We start from the raw sequence: 20,699 nt of genomic DNA on the forward strand, positions 1-20,699 counted from the left end.
TTAGATTCACTGACACATTTATTATGTCACTCTCTCTTATGTTTTGGTACAAGTGAACCAGTGAGATCATTTACGCAGATGTTCACTCCTGTAGGGGAAATCAGTGTTCCAACATGTAAAAAGTCAAACGAACACCAGCTTATCTGGTTTTAGTGGTTGGGATTTTCTTGGCACTGTTGAGAATGTGACAGTGTTGACTCAGATCGGCGTGCCAAAGAAAGTATATAAATCTGGGTCACGGTTGAAGCCAAAATATAATGAGCTCTCTTTGGTAAGATTGATTATACAACCAACTTTCAGTGAAACTTTTTGGAAAACTGTTTAAAATGTGGAAAAACTTTCCAGCTGTAAAGAAAGTTTAAAATCCCAAACAGAATGCAATGGAATATTTCTCTTGATGAATTTGAGAATCCCACCAAATTTTGTAGAGATCTTTTTTTTTTTATTGATTGTAATGTTCATAAAATACCCAGTCTTGCAGTGTTGTGTGTGGGGGGGGGGGGGGTCCTAACAAGTCCTAATCAATACCAGAATGCCATGTGTCATTCCTCTTGATTAGATTGATCACTCCTTCAAAGTTTTATGCAGACTTGACGTTGTGATCAACTTTAGTTTCCCATAGTTCAAAATGACAGAGGACCTACAAACAAACCCTGACAGACACCAAAATGTAATGGATTATCACTACTGATAAATTTGATAATCCTTTCTTTGTGAAATTCATTGTTGTAAAAAAAAAAACCCCAGTCTTGCTGGTTATGGAAAGAAGAAGAAGGAAAAAAGTGATCCAGAATCAACATATAATTTCATTTTCTATACCCGCTTACTCTAAGCAAAGGTCACGGGGCACTTGAGTCTATCCCAGCAGTCATAGGGTGTGAGGTGTGATACACCCTGGACAGGACACCAGTCTGTTGCAGGGCTACTATTAAAGTTTCCAATTCACCTAACCTGCAAGTCTTCAGACGTTTGAGGAATTCAGAGCACCACGAGGGAACCCACATGAACACGGGGAGAACATGCAAATTCCACACAGAAAGGCCACAGGTGGAAAGTGATCCCATGACCTTCTTGCTGTGAGGCAGCAGTGCTAACCAGTAAGCCACTGTCCCGCCCAACATATAAATTTGAATCATTATTATTGTTTAATGTGTTATTCCAGCCCAGTCTCACATTTTGTTTTTGTTTTTTTTTCGTCCTCCCATCACGAAATGATCTAAATTTTCGTGACGGGCTTTTTTTTTAAACTCACTATTACTAACCCTACTCCTACCCCCAACCCTAACCTTACCCATAACCTAACCCTACTCCTTCCCCTAACCATAACCACCCCCCACCCCCCCACCCCTGCACTTTTAATTATGTGCATCCATCACGGAATGAATTAGAAGAATTCGTGCCCCCATGACGAAATTTTTGCAGTTTTTGTGACAACATGATGAACCAATAGATTAATGTATATTTTGTGCTGCTGAATCAATACAATCCGTGAGACTGGGTTGGATGTCACCACCAAATTTCAAGAAAATAGATTTTTAATATAATTTGGGTGTCAAAAACTGTTCCACCTTTAAAGAATGTTTCAAAATGACCCAGAACGTGCAAACACTGAGCGCATCTATCTGGAGTCCCAATGCGGCTTCTGAGCTGGGTTTTCGACCGTGGATATGATCTTTAAAATGACCTGTAATTTGTATTAGAATCCAGATTGACACCAAAATATAATGGGTTATTGTCCTCAGTGATACTGATAATTCCACCAAATTTTATGAAGAATGAAGTTGCTTTGTACTTGACTAAATGAACTTAATCAAATGAAAATTAATGGAAAAAAATGCACCTAATCATGATGTTAAAGTTTTTCTTGTTCATATTTATGTATTTATTTATTAGTAAATAAGGTAGAATCTACACTCAGATTTGGGTTATAATAAACAAAATTATGTTATTCTTTTTGAAAACTCTTATTCCAGCATGTTTCATGATCAGATAACTTAACTAAATATTTAATCTCTTGATGTAATAGTTTTAAAATAGTGCAGGATCTTCATATGAATTTGGATCATCAATGCAATTTTTTTCTTTCCCTTAATTAAAAGAGTGCACTGTGTTTCATGAAGATCATCGCAACACAATTCAAGAAATTTGACAAAATATTAAAAATAAATGCGCATGCACACACAGAAACACACACACACATTGTCAAGTATTATTATTGCTTAACCTTGCACACGCTGTTTGATGAACATTTTCCTCTACTTGCACCCATCTTGTGTTTTTCAAGAGCTGATGTAACATGTGAATTTCTCCTCTGTGAGATCAATTAAGTTTATCTTATCTTATTTTATCTTATTCAGATAAAAAAAAACTGAAGATATTTCTTTCTGGAAAATACTGATCATTCCATTGAGGATCTGAAAAGGGTTTATGACAAACTGAAATTTTGGAAAATGTTCTATTTTCTTCCAATAAGAAAAAAAATCCAATAGAATGATTAATGAATGAAACCATAATTCAGAATCTACAGCCATTTTTTTGTTGTTCGTTTATTTTTTTTTTCCCCTCTCATCATCTTTTGGCACCATGTTTTGTGGAGATCCGACGCAAATCTTCTGATTAATCCCCCAAACTGCGAACTGCTGGTGCAGATCAGTTTAATGCGGATTTAAATGGAAGCGTCACTCACACACTCCAATCCGGTTCACAATCAAATCCCTTTTCCACGCGCAGGACCGCGGTTATGAATGGGTGAATTCCCTCAAGCCCCGCCTCTTCCGGTCTGCTCGGCGGACCTATGAGAGGCGGCGGTGCGCGCGGCCGGGACGCGCGTCAGCAGCCGTCGTGTCAGCGGATCGTAACGTTACCGACCAACAATCAGAAGAACTGAGCCGCGCTCACGGACGCACGGGACCCCGTGTTTCTCTTTGTCTTGTCGTGCGCTCAGCGTGACGTTCCCGTGGGTTTTTCCTCCCTTCTTAATCCGGATAACTTCTGGCGCCGATGAGCTTTTGGATTTCCACCGGCGCGCGTCTGTGCGGAGGTTGTGATAAATAAAAAAGAGAAATGCAGGGATTCGTGAGGTTAGACCGCGACGCTTCTCACGGCACCGCGGGACCATAGAAGCCGCTCACAGCCCCGGAGACGTTTCCATCCATCCACCGTCTTGTGGCACCAGGAACCGGCGCACAGAGTTCATCCCCCCATGCGGCCGGTCTGAATGAGAACCCGACGTGGTCCCGACGGCACCGGATCCCGCTGATCCGCGGTGAAACTCCACACAAGAGCGGAGAACGGGACACTACTTTAAAAGTCGCCCACATGCACTGGATCACTCGCTGGATTTGGGCACCGAGTACGCAGACGGGGGGTTGCGGATCCGCGGAGGCTGCCGGAGGATGGAGCGGAGCCGCGGGGGCTGGTGAGAGCCTCGCTTCGGGTTCGGGTCACTTTACATTTCCTCAACAACTCGCTCCTGTTCGCGGGACACATGCAGGCCAAAAAACGCTACCTGATCCTGCTGTCCGCCTGTGCGTGCTTCGCGCTCCTCTTCTACCTCCAGCTTCCAGGGGCGACCCGGAGCCGGCATGACCGCGTCCGCTCCGACCAGCCCTGGCCTCACTTCTCGGACCCTTTATACGCGTTCGTGCCGTGGGATCAGGCGGACACGGAGGAGTACAACGTGCACGTTTCGCCCAGACACAAGCGGGACGTCAACACGAGTGTTTACAAAGGCAGACGGTGCCGGATGGACTCGTGCTTCGACGTGTCTCTGTGCCTCAGGAACGGATTTAAAGTTTACGTTTACCCGCAGCAGAAAGGAGACAAGATCTCCGAGAGTTACCAGAACATTTTAGCCACCATCGAGAGTTCCAGGTTCTACACATCAGACCCGAGCCAGGCGTGCGTGTTCGTCCTGAGTCTGGACACTCTGGACCGGGACCAGCTGTCGCCGCAGTACGTGCACAACCTAAAAACAAAGGTGCAGAACCTTCCCCTGTGGAACGACGGGAGGAACCACCTCATCTTCAACCTGTACTCCGGCACGTGGCCGGACTACACGGAGGATTTGGGTTTCGACATCGGCCAGGCCATGCTGGCCAAAGCCAGCATCAGCACCGAGAACTTCAGGCGCAACTTCGACGTGTCCATCCCCCTGTTCTCCAAGGAGCACCCCAGGACGGGCGGGGAGAGGGGCTACCTGAAGTACAACTCCATCCCGCCTTTCAGAAAGTACATGCTGGTGTTCAAGGGGAAGCGCTACCTGACCGGTATCGGTTCCGACACCAGGAATGCCTTATATCACGTGCACAACGCCGAGGACGTGGTGCTGCTGACCACCTGCAAGCACGGAAAAGACTGGCAGAAGCACAAGGACGCGCGCTGCGACAAGGACAACGCGGAGTACGACAAGTAAGTTGCGCGCATCCAGGTGGTTTCTCTTTTTTTTTTTTTCAATGAGGAGTGGGATTGGCTTTTCAGGGATGGATCCAGACGGGATGGATGGATGCACCCCCCCCCCCCCCCCCCCCCCACCACCCACACACACACACACACACACACACACACACACACTACATCAACCAAAAAAACAAAAAAGATGTGTGGTAAAGAAAGTTTTTAAGTTTGATAACTTAATGCGTGCACAATTTCAGGCTGAACATAACAGTATGAAATCATTTTTATACTCCATCATCTGTTCACAGAAGTTGGATCAACTTAAGCAATCTGCAAGATGTTACTATAGAATTAATGTGTTTTTGGAGATTCCTGGCCAGTCTGTCAAGAATTATTGCAAGCTGATGTTGGAGAAACATTTTTTTTGTGGGCACCCTAAATGCCCAGGTTTTGACATTTTTGCACAGTCTCAGATCTTGATGAGTCAGTTTTTTCAATAGATTTTGTGAGGTTGAGGTAGTGAAGAAAGCAGTATAAGATGTGTGGTAAACTATTACCACAAAAATGATTAGTTTTTTTTTATATCAGTGACAATATTATCCTATTATTCCATGAATGAGCATATTGTCTAGTTACAATGAATCAGACCCCCCCCCCCCCACACACACACACACCACCACCACTACTAAAATTTTCTGGATCATCCCCTTGGGCTTCTATACACGAGGTCACAGTGGGTGTTGTGTCAAATGGCTTCATATCAGCAATTTAAGTATCACAAATGGTTGTTGACTAGTGGTCCCAAACTGGCGTCCCGAGTGCCAGAGATGAGCAATCAACCAGTAATATAACCTCTTGCGATGCAGCTATGGATTTTTTTGGGGGGGGGCTCTGTAAGGAACAAGACTTTCACCGCTTGATTTCAAAAGAATTCTTCAGTTAGCACTAAATCCACTGACATATTAAATGAATCTAGGATCATTTAAATATGCAGTTTGTTTGAGATTTTTTTCTTCTTCCAGGAGATGTTGAAAATGTATCATTAGATACAAAATTGATTTGGCTTCTGGGTTACTGTGCTCCAGGGGGTACAGCCCCACAGGACTCCCCCACTCCCCTGCTGCAAATTTTCCTTGGATTTGACCATGTTCATATCACACCCTGGTAAAAGAAAAGCAGGATGCCTTTCAAAACGTTAGTGTCCCTTAACTTTTTCTTATAAGTCGCCACATGCAGAGACATATAGGTTAGGTGAATTGGAAAGTTTAAATTGACCGTAGGAGTGTAAATATGTATGTTTGTCTATATGTGGCCCTGCGAGAGACTGGTGTCCTGTCCAGGGAGTACATTTGTGCAATAATCATGCTGTTTAATCTGCATCTTGATATGCCATACACCTTTTAGCCTTCCAGCTGGAAAACAAATGGACTGTGTGTAAGATTGATTCTTGCATATTACTTACCAGGACTGGCAGTACTGTGACTCTTGACCCACAATAACTAGTATTATCATATACCTATAAATGATATGCCAATATGATTGGATAATACACTAAAGAATAAATAGCAATACATCCTTGTGATATTTTTTGTGGACCGGTAATATTTTTCATACCACAGAGTAAAACCCACTAAATGAATGTCGCCTTGGTAATCAGCCAATCCATACATATGTTGTGACATCACGGCACATGATGGCTTTTTACACCCTTCAGAAAACCATACAACATTTATCATTTCTAGGTATATGATAAAATCGTTATTGGCCGAAGGGTGTATGTTTTTCTTCAGGGTGTATAAAGCCATATTCATTGGTCAACAACTTGATAACTGGTAGTAACTTCTTGAAGTGTGTCCAGATGCCGTCTGATTCCACTTCTTGTGGGGAGGAGGTACCAGAAATAACTGATTGTTGTTAGAGACTTTAGATATAATGGAACTGCACCTGTATCGGTCCATAGATAATGTACAATCGTTATACATATAACGATTTTGATTATAGTGGACAAAATTCGCTGGTCCACCTGAATACATTATGCGGGTTTTCCTGTATTACAAATTAGTTTTCTAGCATTCTTTTGAGTGTGCTGTGGGTTTTGTAACTCTTGTGACAGCTGCCTCGTTTGTTCTCATTCATTCCTCTGTAAAATAATTAGTCAGTAAAGGATTTACCACAAAGAAACAATCTTTAAAGTTGTGTATACTTTGAGACTTGATTGCTAGCAATGTTTAATATGACTAGGGTTGTTAAAAAAAAACCTAGTCTATCTATTTTATGTCTATTTTATCTTCATTCCCTCCTGGAATGAAGATAAAATATCTCCAGCCTCTCTGTTAGCTGCCACAGATGCCCCTCCCACCCCTTCTTTCTTTTCCTGTGGAGGAATTCATCCCCCTCCTGACAGACATGGACAGTATCCAATGCCAGTCCATGGGAACGCTGCAGCCAAAACAGGCTATGCATGGAATCTTTGATTTGCACCCTGTTCTCCTGGGAGTGTTTGGTCTGAATTTAGTGTCAATGATCCTGTCATGATCAAATGATGACAGTTTACAAGTACCTTACATAGTTAGTGGTGTTTAGTTGGTTATGAACATGGGCGCAATTTGGTGGGGGGTGGGGGGGCATGTCTCCCCCACCTTTTCAACCAGGGGGGACAGAATATGGTATGTCCCCCCCACCTTCTGACATATATGTGTGTACTTGAAACATGCTATGTCAGTCTTATGTGCAAACCATGTCAGAATAGTATCTTTGTTTCTGCAAGTTTGTATTTTTAGCAGCATTGACTTGTTTACAACACCTGTTTCTTGTTTGTCACATTCGGAATTTTCTGGGACTGCATTTGCCCAGATTTGAAACCAAAAATAGTTGCCTCTAGGGACTAGTGTCTACACATAAGTATCAATGGACTATATGCTAATTTACTAAATTCTGAAAGTTAGAAAAAGAAATCAGAAAAGCTATCTGGGACCTCAGAAAGCCCATCTGCAATTATTGCTTGATCTCCAAAATCAGTCTATGCAAGCAAAATTATGTTCAGTATGAGTGTTGTCATTAGTGCCACTTCGAAAATTAAATTCATGATAAGTAATTTATCCAAGGCTCCTGGGGTGGATGAAATCCGTCCTGAGTACCTTAAGTCTCTGGATGTTGTGGGACTGTCTTGGCTGACACGCCTCTGCAACATCACGTGGCGATCGGGGACAGTGCCTCTGGATTGGCAGACTGGGGTGGTGGTGCCTCTGTTTAAGAAGGGGGACCAGAGGGTGTGTTCCAACTGTAGTGGGATCACACTCCTCAGCCTCCCCGGTAAGGTCTATTCCAGAGTACTGGAGAGGAGAATTCGACCGATGGTCGAACCTCGGATTCAGGAGGAGCAGTGTGGTTTTCGTCCTGGTCGTGGCACACTGGACCAGCTTTACACGTTCCATCGGGTGCTCGAGGGTTCATGGGAGTTCGCCCAACCAGTCCACATGTGTTTTGTGGATCTGGAGAAGGCGTTCAACCGTGTCCCTCGGGGCACCCTGTGGGGAGTGCTCCTGGAATACGGGGTCTGGGGTCCTTTGCTAAGGGCTATCTGGTCCCTGTACGACCGCAGCAGGAGCTTGGTTCACATTGCCGATAGTAAGTCAAACCTGTTTCCAGTGCACGTTGGCCTCTGCCAGGGCTGCCCTTTGTCACCGGTTCTGTTCATTATTTTTATGGACAGAATTTCTAGGCGCAGCCAGGGTGTAGAGGGGGTCTGGTTTGGGAACCACAGAATCTCGTCTCTGTTGTTTGCGGACGATGTGGTTCTGTTGGCTTCGTCAAATCAGGACCTTCAGCATGCACTGGGGTGGTTTGCAGCCGAGTGTGAAGCATCCGGGATGAAAATCAGCACCTCCAAATCCGAGGCCATGGTTCTCGACCGAAAAAAGGTGCTTTGCCCTCTTCAGGTCGGTGGAGTGTCCTTGCCTCAAGTGGAGGAGTTTAAGTATCTCGGGGTCTTGTTCACAAGTGAGGGACGGATGGAGCGTGAGATCGATAGACGGATCGTTGCAGCATCTGCAGCGATGCGGTCACTGTATTGGACCATCGTGGTGAAGAGAGAGCTGAGTAGGGGGGCAAAGCTCTCGATTTACTGATCGAGCTACGTTCCGATCCTCACCTATGGTCATGAGATTTGGCTCATGACCGAAAGAACGAGATCGCGAGTGCAGGCGGCCGAGATGAGTTTCCTCCGCACGGTGGCTGGGCACTCCCTTAGAGATAGGGTGAGGAGCTCGGAGTCGAGCCGCTGCTCCTTCACGTCGAAAGGAGTCAGTTGAGGTGGTTCGGGCATCTTTTCCAGATGCCTCGCTGGAGAGGTGTTCCGGGCCCCAGGGAAGACCCAGGACACACTGGAGGGACTACATCTCTCGGCTGGCTTGGGAATGCCTTGGGGTTCCCCCGGAGGAGCTGGGGGAGGTGTGTGTGGATCGGGAGGTCTGGGTGGCTTTACTTGAGCTGCTGCCCCCTCGACCCGACTCCGGATAAAGCGGAAGAAAATGGATGGATGGATGGATGGATGGATAATTTATCCTAAACTTCTGATCTGTTGTTTTTTTCAAACTTATGCAAAAAAAATCTTGAGAAAAAAAATACAGTATGCGATAGTTAATAATTATTAAGAGCCTGTTCTTTCATATTTATGAATACATTTTACCACATTGCAGTTGTTTTTTTAATGAAAACTCAACCTATCATTCTTTTTGAGTTCTACACATGTGATGATACCTTATTTACACCAGGATGTTAATAAAGTCGATGCTGGCTATTCTCAGAATAAAGTACTTATATCCACAGTTTCAAATTGCATAAGTCAAATGGTGTCCACTTTATGGTCTTCTCAAAACATTAAAATTACTGTTCTGGATGCTCAGAATGCATCTGAGCTTATATAGAAACCATTGGCTTCTGGGGGCCTAAAGCAGCCCCCAGACCCCTGGCCTATGGGCTTCAGCCCTGTGGGCCTCCCACTTTGTTCCCCCAATTTCTAGTTCTAAATTGCGCTCTTGGTTATGAAGCTACTTGGTCAAAGAAATCCGTCATGGAATGGGTTAATCTGCCTTCTGATTCCTTCTGGGATTAACCGTTTGTGACGCTTACATGAGTGGATTAAGGGAAGAACTCTACTTTCAAGTTCACTTGTTTGAGTGACATCCGTTTGATTTACATTTATATTCCTCAATAGTTCTCGGATCAACTCGGCATGTGTTAACAAGCCCAGCTGACATTCCCAGTGTATGGAAAAGTTAACCTACACGTATTACTGTCCGACCAATCGGAATCAGTCAGCGCAGAGGGAGTGAGGCTGCAGGGGAAGATAAAATGGATGTTTTTAAGTAAATGTATGTTGGGTAGTTGGAGAAAATTGAAATCAACTCTAACACCTCCAACTTGTCAAAGGTGAGCTCCAACAAAACTTCACAAGCGTGCATCTGTCTATCCATCCATCATCCCGGTTTTCCCATTTCTCTCTAGCGTGCACACATTTCTCAGCCTCCCTGGATGCCTTGTGCTTGGTGTCACCTGGAGAGATGTTTCATCTGTTATCTGACATTCCAGTCATCTCCGGACAGACCGCCTTGGTGCTGTGCTGCTCGCAGCTCTGTTTTCCCAAAGGACCGGACTGCGTTTTCCCAAAGGTGCCGCTGTCTCCGAAACATCCCGGTGCAATAATGAGCTGATTGACACCACTGAACGCATCAACCCAGAGCTCTCCCTGCCTACTCTTTCCACCTCGGTGTGTTTCACGGTTGATTTATTTTCATCAACATTCCTGCCCGTCAAATGTTTGATTTCCAAAGTCAGTGCTCCACTTGATTACTGTCTCCAGTAAAACGCAACAGCTCCGATTTCCTTTGCAATTTTGTACTGTTTCTACTTGTAGTTTGCGTTGGCTTGCAGTCTGAAGTTGTATGAATTGCACGAGAGTCGGAATTAAGTTTTTCTAGTGGCTCAAGAATGTATTTTGTTGGATATTCAAAGAGCTTCACTAAGTAAATTTAACCTGTATTACTTTGGTGTTTGGCAAAATTATGTGTCCAATAAATTTGCAGCCATTTTTTTTCCCCAGATATGATTTAGCAGCCTGTTTAAATTTAATCAAAGTGATGCATTTTGTTTTAATCCAATATAAACCCCTTTGGGTGCCAGCCCTTACTGTAAAAATGCCTGATGTTGCTGCCTCAGGTAAATAAATCTATATCAAGCTGTCCAGTAAGCATTAAGGTTCAGTTTTCACGGGCGGCGAGCGGACAGGCGATGCCTTACGGGGACACTGTAGTGCAGACTCAAGAATGCACACGCGTATCAGAGCAGCTGTTAGTTGAGTTGGGAGGATTGCCCAGGCAGGCCAACAAGGCTCTACAGAATGTGTACATACCTGGATTCCTTTTAAATATGGGAGGACATACACCAACTATGATCACATATACTGGTTTGCAATCCTCCACCTACCATAAGCACATGTCCAGACTGTCATGGCTCAATCAATATGATGACTTTAGACTTGACTGCCACCTGGTGAGACCTCCTCCACAAGAGCTGGGACACAGGGATGAGAATTTCCCGCCGAACGGTGGTTTCCCAACTTTTGTGGTTCATTTTGTCACCTGCCGATATCATTTCAAGTCTGGTGAGAAAAAAAATTAAGGTGTAATGTGTTTGTGGCAGTTCTCAAAGGTCGCTGTTCCTCTGAACAGTGTGGTGTGCACAAGGCTTGCCGGTAGTAGGTAAAAGAAGACCTGCTATGCTAAAGAGCTAAGCACATCACCCCGCAGTTCGTTTGTGTCCGTAAATGTAAATAAAGCCAGTTAACAAAACAATGGCTGGGTGGCGGGTATGTGGAGATTAATCAATACGAATCTGTATCTAGATACAAACGTGCATGATGTGAGTGCATCAGTTCAATTGACTGTTGAATCTTTTGCATCAATTTTTTTTTTCTTTTTTTTAATTTTTATTAATGCACATTGAATGATTCGGGACACCGGAGCGCCCGTTGTTCTTGAGGTTGTTTATCTAGAAAATGATCTTTTCTCTACGTTGATTGCAGACTGCAGCAGGTATGCTTGAAGCTTGAAGCAATGAAGCAGCGCTTCGACCCGCTGTTTGCTGGTTCTCTGCTTCACTGGTTTCAGCGGCAAGTCCAGTGGCGTGAGTCCAGCTGGTGTGTAAACTGAAGTTGTACATCAGATAATAATAATAATAATAATAATAATATAATATAATAATAATAATAATATCCTCTGTTTTGTAGGACAAAGTGCACAGCTCTAAAAAGCCGTGCAGATTTTGATCGGAATTAGTAACTTCACAGTGAATCGCTGTTTTAAATCAAATGACACCTCGTTCCAAAAGTTATAATACAAACAATAGAACTACAACCAACTAAAACTGCCCCCCCCCCCCCCCCCCCAAAAAAATGAATTTTTATGAATTACATCTTGACGTGACTGGTGGTTGGTTCTCACTGCGGTATTGTATCACTTCCTGTTCCGGAGCACAGCGGTGTTTTTCTGTATCTGTTAGCTGTTTAATCTGCGCAGTTAGATTGATCTAGTTATCTAGATTACGATTTGTTTCCCAGTGTAATCTTTACGTGCCTTAACTAAAGCACTCCTGCTGAATCACCTCTAAATTATTTACACATTATTCACTTTGCGTGTTTTTAGGAATCCGCTAGCTTAGCGTAGCTACTAGCTCTTAGCCGATTTAGCATGGCGGCTTCTCCTGTCTCTCCCGCACTTTTCTGCTCTGGGTGTGAAATGTTTAGTTATTCCTCGGCCTCCTTTAGCAGTAACGGTACTTGTAATAAGTGTAGCTTATTCGTAGCTTTGGAGGCCAGGCTGGGCGAATTGGAGACTCGGCTCCGCACCGTGGAAAATTCTACAGCTAGCCAGGCCCCTGTAGTCGGTGCGGACCATGTTTTGCGAAATGTGAAGTTAGCGACACCAGCAACCATAGTCAATTGTCTTCCGGGGGCCAGAGCAGGCGACATTGAAGGAAATTTGAAACTGCTGGCTAAGGCTAAGCGTAAATTTGGTAAGATTGTAATTCACGTCGGCAGTAATGACACCCGGTTACGCCAATCGGAGGTCACTAAAATTAACATTAAATCGGTGTGTAACTTTGCAAAAACAATGTCGGACTCTGTAGTTTTCTCTGGGCCCCTCCCCAATCAGACCGGGAGTGACATGTTTAGCCGCATGTTCTCCTTGAATTGCTGGCTGTCTGAGTGGTGTCCAAAAAATGAGGTGGGCTTCATAGATAATTGGCAAAGCTTCTGGGGAAAACCTGGTCTTGTTAGGAGAGATGGCATCCATCCCACTTTGGATGGAGCAGCTCTCATTTCTAGAAATCTGGCCAGTTTTCTTAAATCCTCCAAACCGTGACTATCCAGGGTTGGGACCAGGAAGCAGAGTTGTAGTCTTACACACCTCTCTGCAGCTTCTCTCCCCCTGCCATCCCATCATTACCCCATCCCCGTAGAGACGGTGCCTGCTCCCAGACTACCAATAACCAGCAAAAATCTATTTAAGCATAAAAATTCAAAAAGAAAAAATAATATAGCACCTTCAACTGCACCACAGACTAAAACAGTTAAATGTGGTCTATTAAACATTAGGTCTCTCTCTTCTAAGTCCCTGTTAGTAAATGATATAATAATTGATCAACATTTTGATTTATTCTGCCTTACAGAAACCTGGTTACAGCAGGATGAATATGTTAGTTTAAATGAGTCAACACCCCCGAGTCACACTAACTGTCAGAATGCTCGTAGCACGGGCCGAGGCGGAGGATTAGCAGCAATCTTCCATTCCAGCTTATTAATTAATCAAAAACCCAGACAGAGCTTTAATTCATTTGAAAGCTTGACTCTTAGTCTTGTCCATCCAAATTGGAAGTCCCAAAAACCAGTTTTATTTGTTATTATCTATCGTCCACCTGGTCGTTACTGTGAGTTTCTCTGTGAATTTTCAGACCTTTTGTCTGACTTAGTGCTTAGCTCAGATAAGATAATTATAGTGGGCGATTTTAACATCCACACAGATGCTGAGAATGACAGCCTCAACACTGCATTTAATCTATTATTAGACTCTATTGGCTTTGCTCAAAAAGTAAATGAGTCCACCCACCACTTTAATCATATCTTAGATCTTGTTCTGACTTATGGTATGGAAATAGAAGACTTAACAGTATTCCCTGAAAACTCCCTTCTGTCTGATCATTTCTTAATAACATTTACATTTACTCTGATGGACTACCCAGCAGTGGGGAATAAGTTTCATTACACTAGAAGTCTTTCAGAAAGCGCTGTAACTAGGTTTAAGGATGTGATTCCTTCTTTATGTTCTCTAATGCCATATACCAACACAGTGCAGAGTAGCTACCTAAACTCTGTAAGGGAGATAGAGTATCTCGTCAATAGTTTTACATCCTCATTGAAGACAACTTTGGATGCTGTAGCTCCTCTAAAAAAGAGAGCTTTAAATCAGAAGTGCCTGACTCCGTGGTATAACTCACAAACTCGTAGCTTAAAGCAGATAACCCGTAAGTTGGAGAGGAAATGGCGTCTCACTAATTTAGAAGATCTTCACTTAGCCTGGAAAAAGAGTCTGTTGCTCTATAAAAAAGCCCTCCGTAAAGCTAGGACATCTTTCTACTCATCACTAATTGAAGAAAATAAGAACAACCCCAGGTTTCTTTTCAGCACTGTAGCCAGGCTGACAAAGAGTCAGAACTCTATTGAGCTGAGTATTCCATTAACTTTAACTAGTAATGACTTCATGACTTTCTTTGCTAACAAAATTTTAACTATTAGAGAAAAAATTACTCATAACCATCCCAAAGACGTATCGTTATCTTTGGCTGCTTTCAGTGATGCCTGTATTTGGTTAGACTCTTTCTCTCCGATTGTTCTGTCTGAGTTATTTTCATTAGTTACTTCATCCAAACCATCAACATGTTTATTAGACCCCATTCCTACCAGGCTGCTCAAGGAAGCCCTACCATTATTTAATGCTTCGATCTTAAATATGATCAATCTATCTTTGTTAGTTGGCTATGTACCACAGGCTTTTAAGGTGGCAGTAATTAAACCATTACTTAAAAAGCCATCACTTGACCCAGCTATCTTAGCTAATTATAGGCCAATCTCCAACCTTCCTTTTCTCTCAAAAATTCTTGAAAGGGTAGTTGTAAAACAGCTAACTGATCATCTGCAGAGGAATGGTCTATTTGAAGAGTTTCAGTCAGGTTTTAGAATTCATCATAGTACAGAAACAGCATTAGTGAAGGTTACAAATGATCTTCTTATGGCCTCGGACAGTGGACTCATCTCTGTGCTTGTTCTGTTAGACCTCAGTGCTGCTTTGATACTGTTGACCATAAAATTTTATTACAGAGATTAGAGCATGCCATAGGTATTAAAGGCACTGCGCTGCGGTGGTTTGAATCATATTTGTCTAATAGATTACAATTTGTTCATGTAAATGGGGAATCTTCTTCACAGACTAAAGTTAATTATGGAGTTCCACAAGGTTCTGTGCTAGGACCAATTTTATTCACTTTATACATGCTTCCCTTAGGCAGTATTATTAGACGGTATTGCTTAAATTTTCATTGTTACGCAGATGATACCCAGCTTTATCTATCCATGAAGCCAGAGGACACACACCAATTAGCTAAACTGCAGGATTGTCTTACAGACATAAAGACATGGATGACCTCTAATTTCCTGCTTTTAAACTCAGATAAAACTGAAGTTATTGTACTTGGCCCCACAAATCTTAGAAACATGGTGTCTAACCAGATCCTTACTGTGGATGGCATTACCCTGACCTCTAGTAATACTGTGAGAAATCTTGGAGTCATTTTTGATCAGGATATGTCATTCAAAGTGCATATTAAACAAATATGTAGGACTGCTTTTTTGCATTTACGCAATATCTCTAAAATCAGAAAGGTCTTGTCTCAGAGTGATGCTGAAAAACTAATTCATGCATTTATTTCCTCTAGGCTGGACTATTGTAATTCATTATTATCAGGTTGTCCTAAAAGTTCCCTGAAAAGCCTTCAGTTAATTCAAAATGCTGCAGCTAGAGTACTGACGGGGACTAGAAGGAGAGAGCATATCTCACCCATATTGGCCTCTCTTCATTGGCTTCCTGTTAATTCTAGAATAGAATTTAAAATTCTTCTTCTTACTTAAAAGGTTTTGAATAATCAGGTCCCATCTTATCTTAGGGACCTCGTAGTACCATATCACCCCAATAGAGCGCTTCGCTCTCAGACTGCAGGCTTACTTGTAGTTCTTAGGGTTTGTAAGAGTAGAATGGGAGGCAGAGCCTTCAGCTTTCAGGCTCCTCTCCTGTGGAACCAGCTCCCAATTCAGATCAGGGAGACAGATACCCTCTCTACTTTTAAGATTAGGCTTAAAACTTTCCTTTTTGCTAAAGCTTATAGTTAGGGCTGGATCAGGTGACCCTGAACCATCCCTTAGTTATGCTGCTATAGACGTAGACTGCTGGGGGGTTCCCATGATGCACTGTTTCTTTCTCTTTTTGCTCTGTATGCACCACTCTGCATTTAATCATTAGTGATTGATCTCTGCTCCCCTCCACAGCATGTCTTTTTCCTGGTTCTCTCCCTCAGCCCCAACCAGTCCCAGCAGAAGACTGCCCCTCCCTGAGCCTGGTTCTGCTGGAGGTTTCTTCCTGTTAAAAGGGAGTTTTTCCTTCCCACTGTAGCCAAGTGCTTGCTCACAGGGGGTCGTTTTGACCGTTGGGGTTTTACATAATTATTGTATGGCCTTGCCTTACAATATAAAGCGCCTTGGGGCAACTGTTTGTTGTGATTTGGCGCTATATAAAAAAATTGATTGATTGATTGATTGACGTGTCTACACATGATTCCTTTATGATTCCGTTATGATTCCTTTCAATTCTGACTATCAGAGGGTGCTGTGTAAACAGTAATGCCGTTGTTGTGCACCAAAAGCTTCAACAAAAGCTGGAAGTATTCCATGTGTTTTTGTTTTGAATCATGTGATACCTGATGGAGTTGGTAAGGTTAGACCTTACCTGTGTGAAGCGCTTTGAGGCAACTCTGTTGTGATTTGGCACTATATAAATGAAAATAAATTGAAATTGATGTGCAGCAGCCAGCTGAAGAGCTCAGCTCAGAGTGTATGGAGTTACATTTGTGTCATTAATATCTGAAAGGAAATGTTTTTGACAAAAACTACAGATTTTGTTTAACAAAAAAGGAGAGCTCTCTGCGCTTCTGTACAGCACAAAAACTCCGGTGCAACTAGGTAGGACTGATTTGTAGAAGAGGAACGCAGCTGATGCAACACAGAAGTAAGTGTTGAAAAGTTTATTAAGGTCCTTAATAAACTTTTCAAAACTTACTTCTGTGTTGCATCAGCTGCTTTCCTCTTCTACAGTTTTTGTTTATTTCTATTTCTGTCCAGATATCTAGGATCCACCATGTACCTCAAGGGTCCAGTGACCATGTCCAGATTTTATTGATTTCTATTTATGTCCAGAGATCAAGGATCCAGTGACCAATTTCATATTTATTTACTTTAAGACTTAATAAAATGTTGTTGACATAGAAAACCTGTAAAGCCGACTTTTAGTACACAGAAAATTCACAAGAGGTATTGATAAGGGAATCGATAAAGAATCGGATCAATAAGCGCAATTGATAATGGCATCGATATCAATAAAATCTTATCAATACCCATCCCCAGTGGTGGGCACAGTTCCACTAAACTAGCTAGAACTGTCTGTACATGTTTTTTTATTATTATTATTCCTTTCAGTACTGTAGAGAGTGTCAACTTGGATTTTACATTGGACTGAGTGAAAATCAACATACCTGGTTTTTAAATGGGGAGAAAAGCCCATCATTTGTAGTGTGGTCTTAAATGGATTTTATCAGGGTTTTTACATGTACACTAGACTGACTGTCCTGACTATTTGGTTTCACTGTTGACAATCATTGATTTGGAATGTCTGGTCACAATAAATTTTGATACAATTTATTATGAATTGTCATTCATGGTCAAGATTTTTAAACAATTAAAGGTATAAATGAGACCATTTTTTTTCCCCACATAAAATCATCTTTTCATCTGTTAAAATTCCCCAGAACAGCTGTGTTTAAAGTGAAAAATACAAAATTTTTCACTTGCCCACCAGTATTTTTCCTTCCAGACTGTTCTCATCCTTGGGGACACAACAGACTGGCGTTATGATTTCTTTAAATTCTGACCATCAGAGGGCACTGTGTAAATGGTAATGCCGTTGTTGTGCACCAAAAGCTTCAACAAAAGCTGGAAGTATTCCATGTGTTTTTGTTTTGAATCATGTGTTACCTGATGGAGTTGCTGTGATTTTAACAGCCAAAATAATTTTACAGTATGGTCATGCTTGTGCTACAACTAGATCGCAATGGTGACATTGGAGCTCTCTGCTAATCAGTGACTGATATTTGGTTTAAGGACCTAATAGCTAATGCTCCGGTTCAAATTTGATAAATGGGTTTGGATTCAGATCCTTGTTTTAGAGGGTCACCTGGGAATGTCAGCCATGTCATTTTGGACATGTGGCTAATTTCTCTGGACATGATCCAGCACACCCATACATCAGTCTTGAGGATACCAGTGGCTGGAGAAGGCCTAGAGGATGCCCACTTTTTACCTACCACTTTGCAGAAAGTGACATCTCATTGGTATAAGTATGTTGTTTTCAGGGAGCTTCAAACACCTCAACTTGGGTCTTTCGCTTGTTGCGTGTTAAAACAAGGAACACCCTTGTGCAGTCCCGCTGTCAACTTCATAAATTTATGGGATCTTACAGTATGCCTATTTTATGTATTGCTATTTTTGCACTACACCATGTGGTGCGTCCTGCGCATTCTCTCCATGTGCAAAAGGATGGCACATTTCTCTCTCTCGAACAACACAATTATGTCAGATCCTGCTGACTTCTCAGCAGGGTGCTGCATAAAAAATAAAAACACAGATTTTTTTACCTTGGCTGCTATGTACATTATGCTTGCTGCATGACATGTTAGTAAATCCCAGTTTGGTCGGTGTCACCACTGCAGGTCCAATATGGATCCACAAGATTTATGCCTCATACATCTCCTGATGTGCAGGGAGAGTGGACACATGTGGCCTTGAACCAGGGACCTTCTCTTTAGTACATAAGCATCCTAATTACTTGCACCACTATGGGATTGAGAAATATGGAGACATGGAGACAGCCAAATTTACGCAAGATATCACATGATGTTTTGACCTTTGCACCATTGCGATGCTGACTTGAACTTTGATGCTTGTTTTGTTGTGTTTTCTGGAATCTGGTTAGGGTTGTCCTTCACTGAAAACCAGGGAGAAGCCCAAGGGATTTTAAAAAATGGATCACATGACATATTCAACAAATATTTGTCTAAGAACTGTCTGACATTTGGAATAACTTTGTGTATAATCTCACCTCCCCTCCATCACTGGCAGAGGTGATGTAATCTAAAACAAGATGGCATAATTTGCCTTAAAATGTTTTGGTTATTGTTGTTTGGGCTGAGAGTTGTTACTTTTTGCTCTGAAATGCGCGCCTATGGTTGAGGTGATCATTGCATCGCCAATGGAATGCTTGGGATGAATCCACTTTGGAGTGATGTCATAGAGAAATTCTTAAATATTTTACTTTAAAGTACAATAAAAAAGGTGCTTTAGGATTGTCAATACGTCCAGATACAAATGCTCTATACCCTGTACTTTTTTTTATTAGTGGACTTTCCTTGACCACATTGCACTCTAACTCTGAAAATGCAAGAACAGAGATGTCTGAATAAGTCGGCCTGGACATTACTTGGATTTTAACATGACATCTTTGTTGTAGCAGAATTGGTAGCTCAATGGGATAGGAACTGGGATACCAAGCTGTAGACCTGGTTTTGATTCTTTGCCACCCATTGGATGAGACCCTTCTCTTTACGCAGATGTTAGCGTGCACGCCCTGGGAATGCCTATCAAGTGACACAGCCAACTGCTTGTTGGCGTCATTTGTCACTAATTTGACCGTAGGGTGAGGTTTGGGACTCAGATTTTTGGTTAGGATTTGGCCTATTTATTGCTATTCAAGGAAGCGATCTCTGCAAAGTGCTTTTTGGGTCACGTTCAGCTTCCTGCTTGCTTGACCCAGGTGCTATCCATCACCTGAACCAAACTGAGTATTTCCAGTCAGTGAGTTCACGTCTGACACGGATAATCTCCTGTTGTTTCTCCAGACGTGCTCCAGAGCTCAGAGGAGAAACCGGCTTTAGTTGCAGTAGCTTTCAGTCAGAGTCACTCTGGTCCACTTCCATGGCCAAGCGCTGATGAAAGGAACAATTCACTGCTACATTATCCACTGACTTCTCAAGGCTGCTGACAATGATCTTTAGAGAAGACGGTGAAAAGCTTTTACAGGATCAACAATGGACACATTTCACATTAGGAGGACTTTCACACGTGTCCCACGCCTCCGAAATCTGCTTCATTAGCAAACGCAACGAGGAATGATGCTTTCTCTCTTCCCCTCATGTAATTTATGTTGTTCCTGTTCTCATTTCTTTTTAAAAAGAAGTCGCATTTTGTGGTTTCTTGCTTTCTGTTTCCAGTTGCAGATTCATTCCAACTGTAAATTTGACCTTTATGCTTTTATACCCAGAATTCATGTTTGCAGGCCAGCATTCGAGCTTAAAATAACAGAACAAAAATCACAAGCGCTATGTTATTTAATATAACCACTCAGTTGGTTAAAGTGGATCATTATTATAGTGGAGTGTTCCATTAAAGGCCGACTGCACGTATTCCTTTTATTTGCTCCTTCTTAAGTTATTCCCTGGCTGACAGCAGCGTCATCGTTTCCCCATTTAATACTTAACCAGCTTCGTTGGCTCGTATTGACTTTGCACTTTAGTTATTTCTCTGGCAGCTGCCGCTCAAGGTCACTCGGGGGGACTCGAACGCCGAACGAGAGGGAGGGTAATGATGACGAACACAGCGAGAGATTTAGCAAGTCAGAAAGTCAAAAGGAGATATTCACCAGATAATGTGTGTGTTTGCACATGTCTGAAACTGTGTGCGAGAAGAGTGAGTCCGGGAGCAAGCGGGCGCCTGATCTACCGATAACAGCTTGTCGGATCTCAGGCGAGCGCGGTGCTACTCGGAAAGAAATGACACAGAGGGCCCAGAAGGTTGCGCCTGCGTGTACGGTTTG

At 42.7% G+C, this 20,699-nt stretch overlaps 1 protein-coding gene across 1 annotated transcript in view; it reads left to right on the forward strand.

Annotated features, from left to right (window-relative positions):
* Positions 1 to 2,896: 2,896 nt before the first annotated feature.
* ext1b (exostosin glycosyltransferase 1b) overlaps positions 2,897 to 20,699 on the forward strand; it is a 313,407-nt gene continuing 295,604 nt past the window's right edge. The window contains exon 1 of the mRNA XM_034161301.1: positions 2,897 to 4,410. Coding sequence (XP_034017192.1) covers positions 3,488 to 4,410 — 923 coding nt within the window. The 5' untranslated portion in view covers positions 2,897 to 3,487. The remainder of the gene's footprint in view (positions 4,411 to 20,699) is intronic.

The sequence above is a fragment of the Thalassophryne amazonica genome, chromosome 20, assembly GCF_902500255.1.
Source record: "Thalassophryne amazonica chromosome 20, fThaAma1.1, whole genome shotgun sequence".
Lineage (NCBI taxonomy): Eukaryota > Metazoa > Chordata > Actinopteri > Batrachoidiformes > Batrachoididae > Thalassophryne > Thalassophryne amazonica.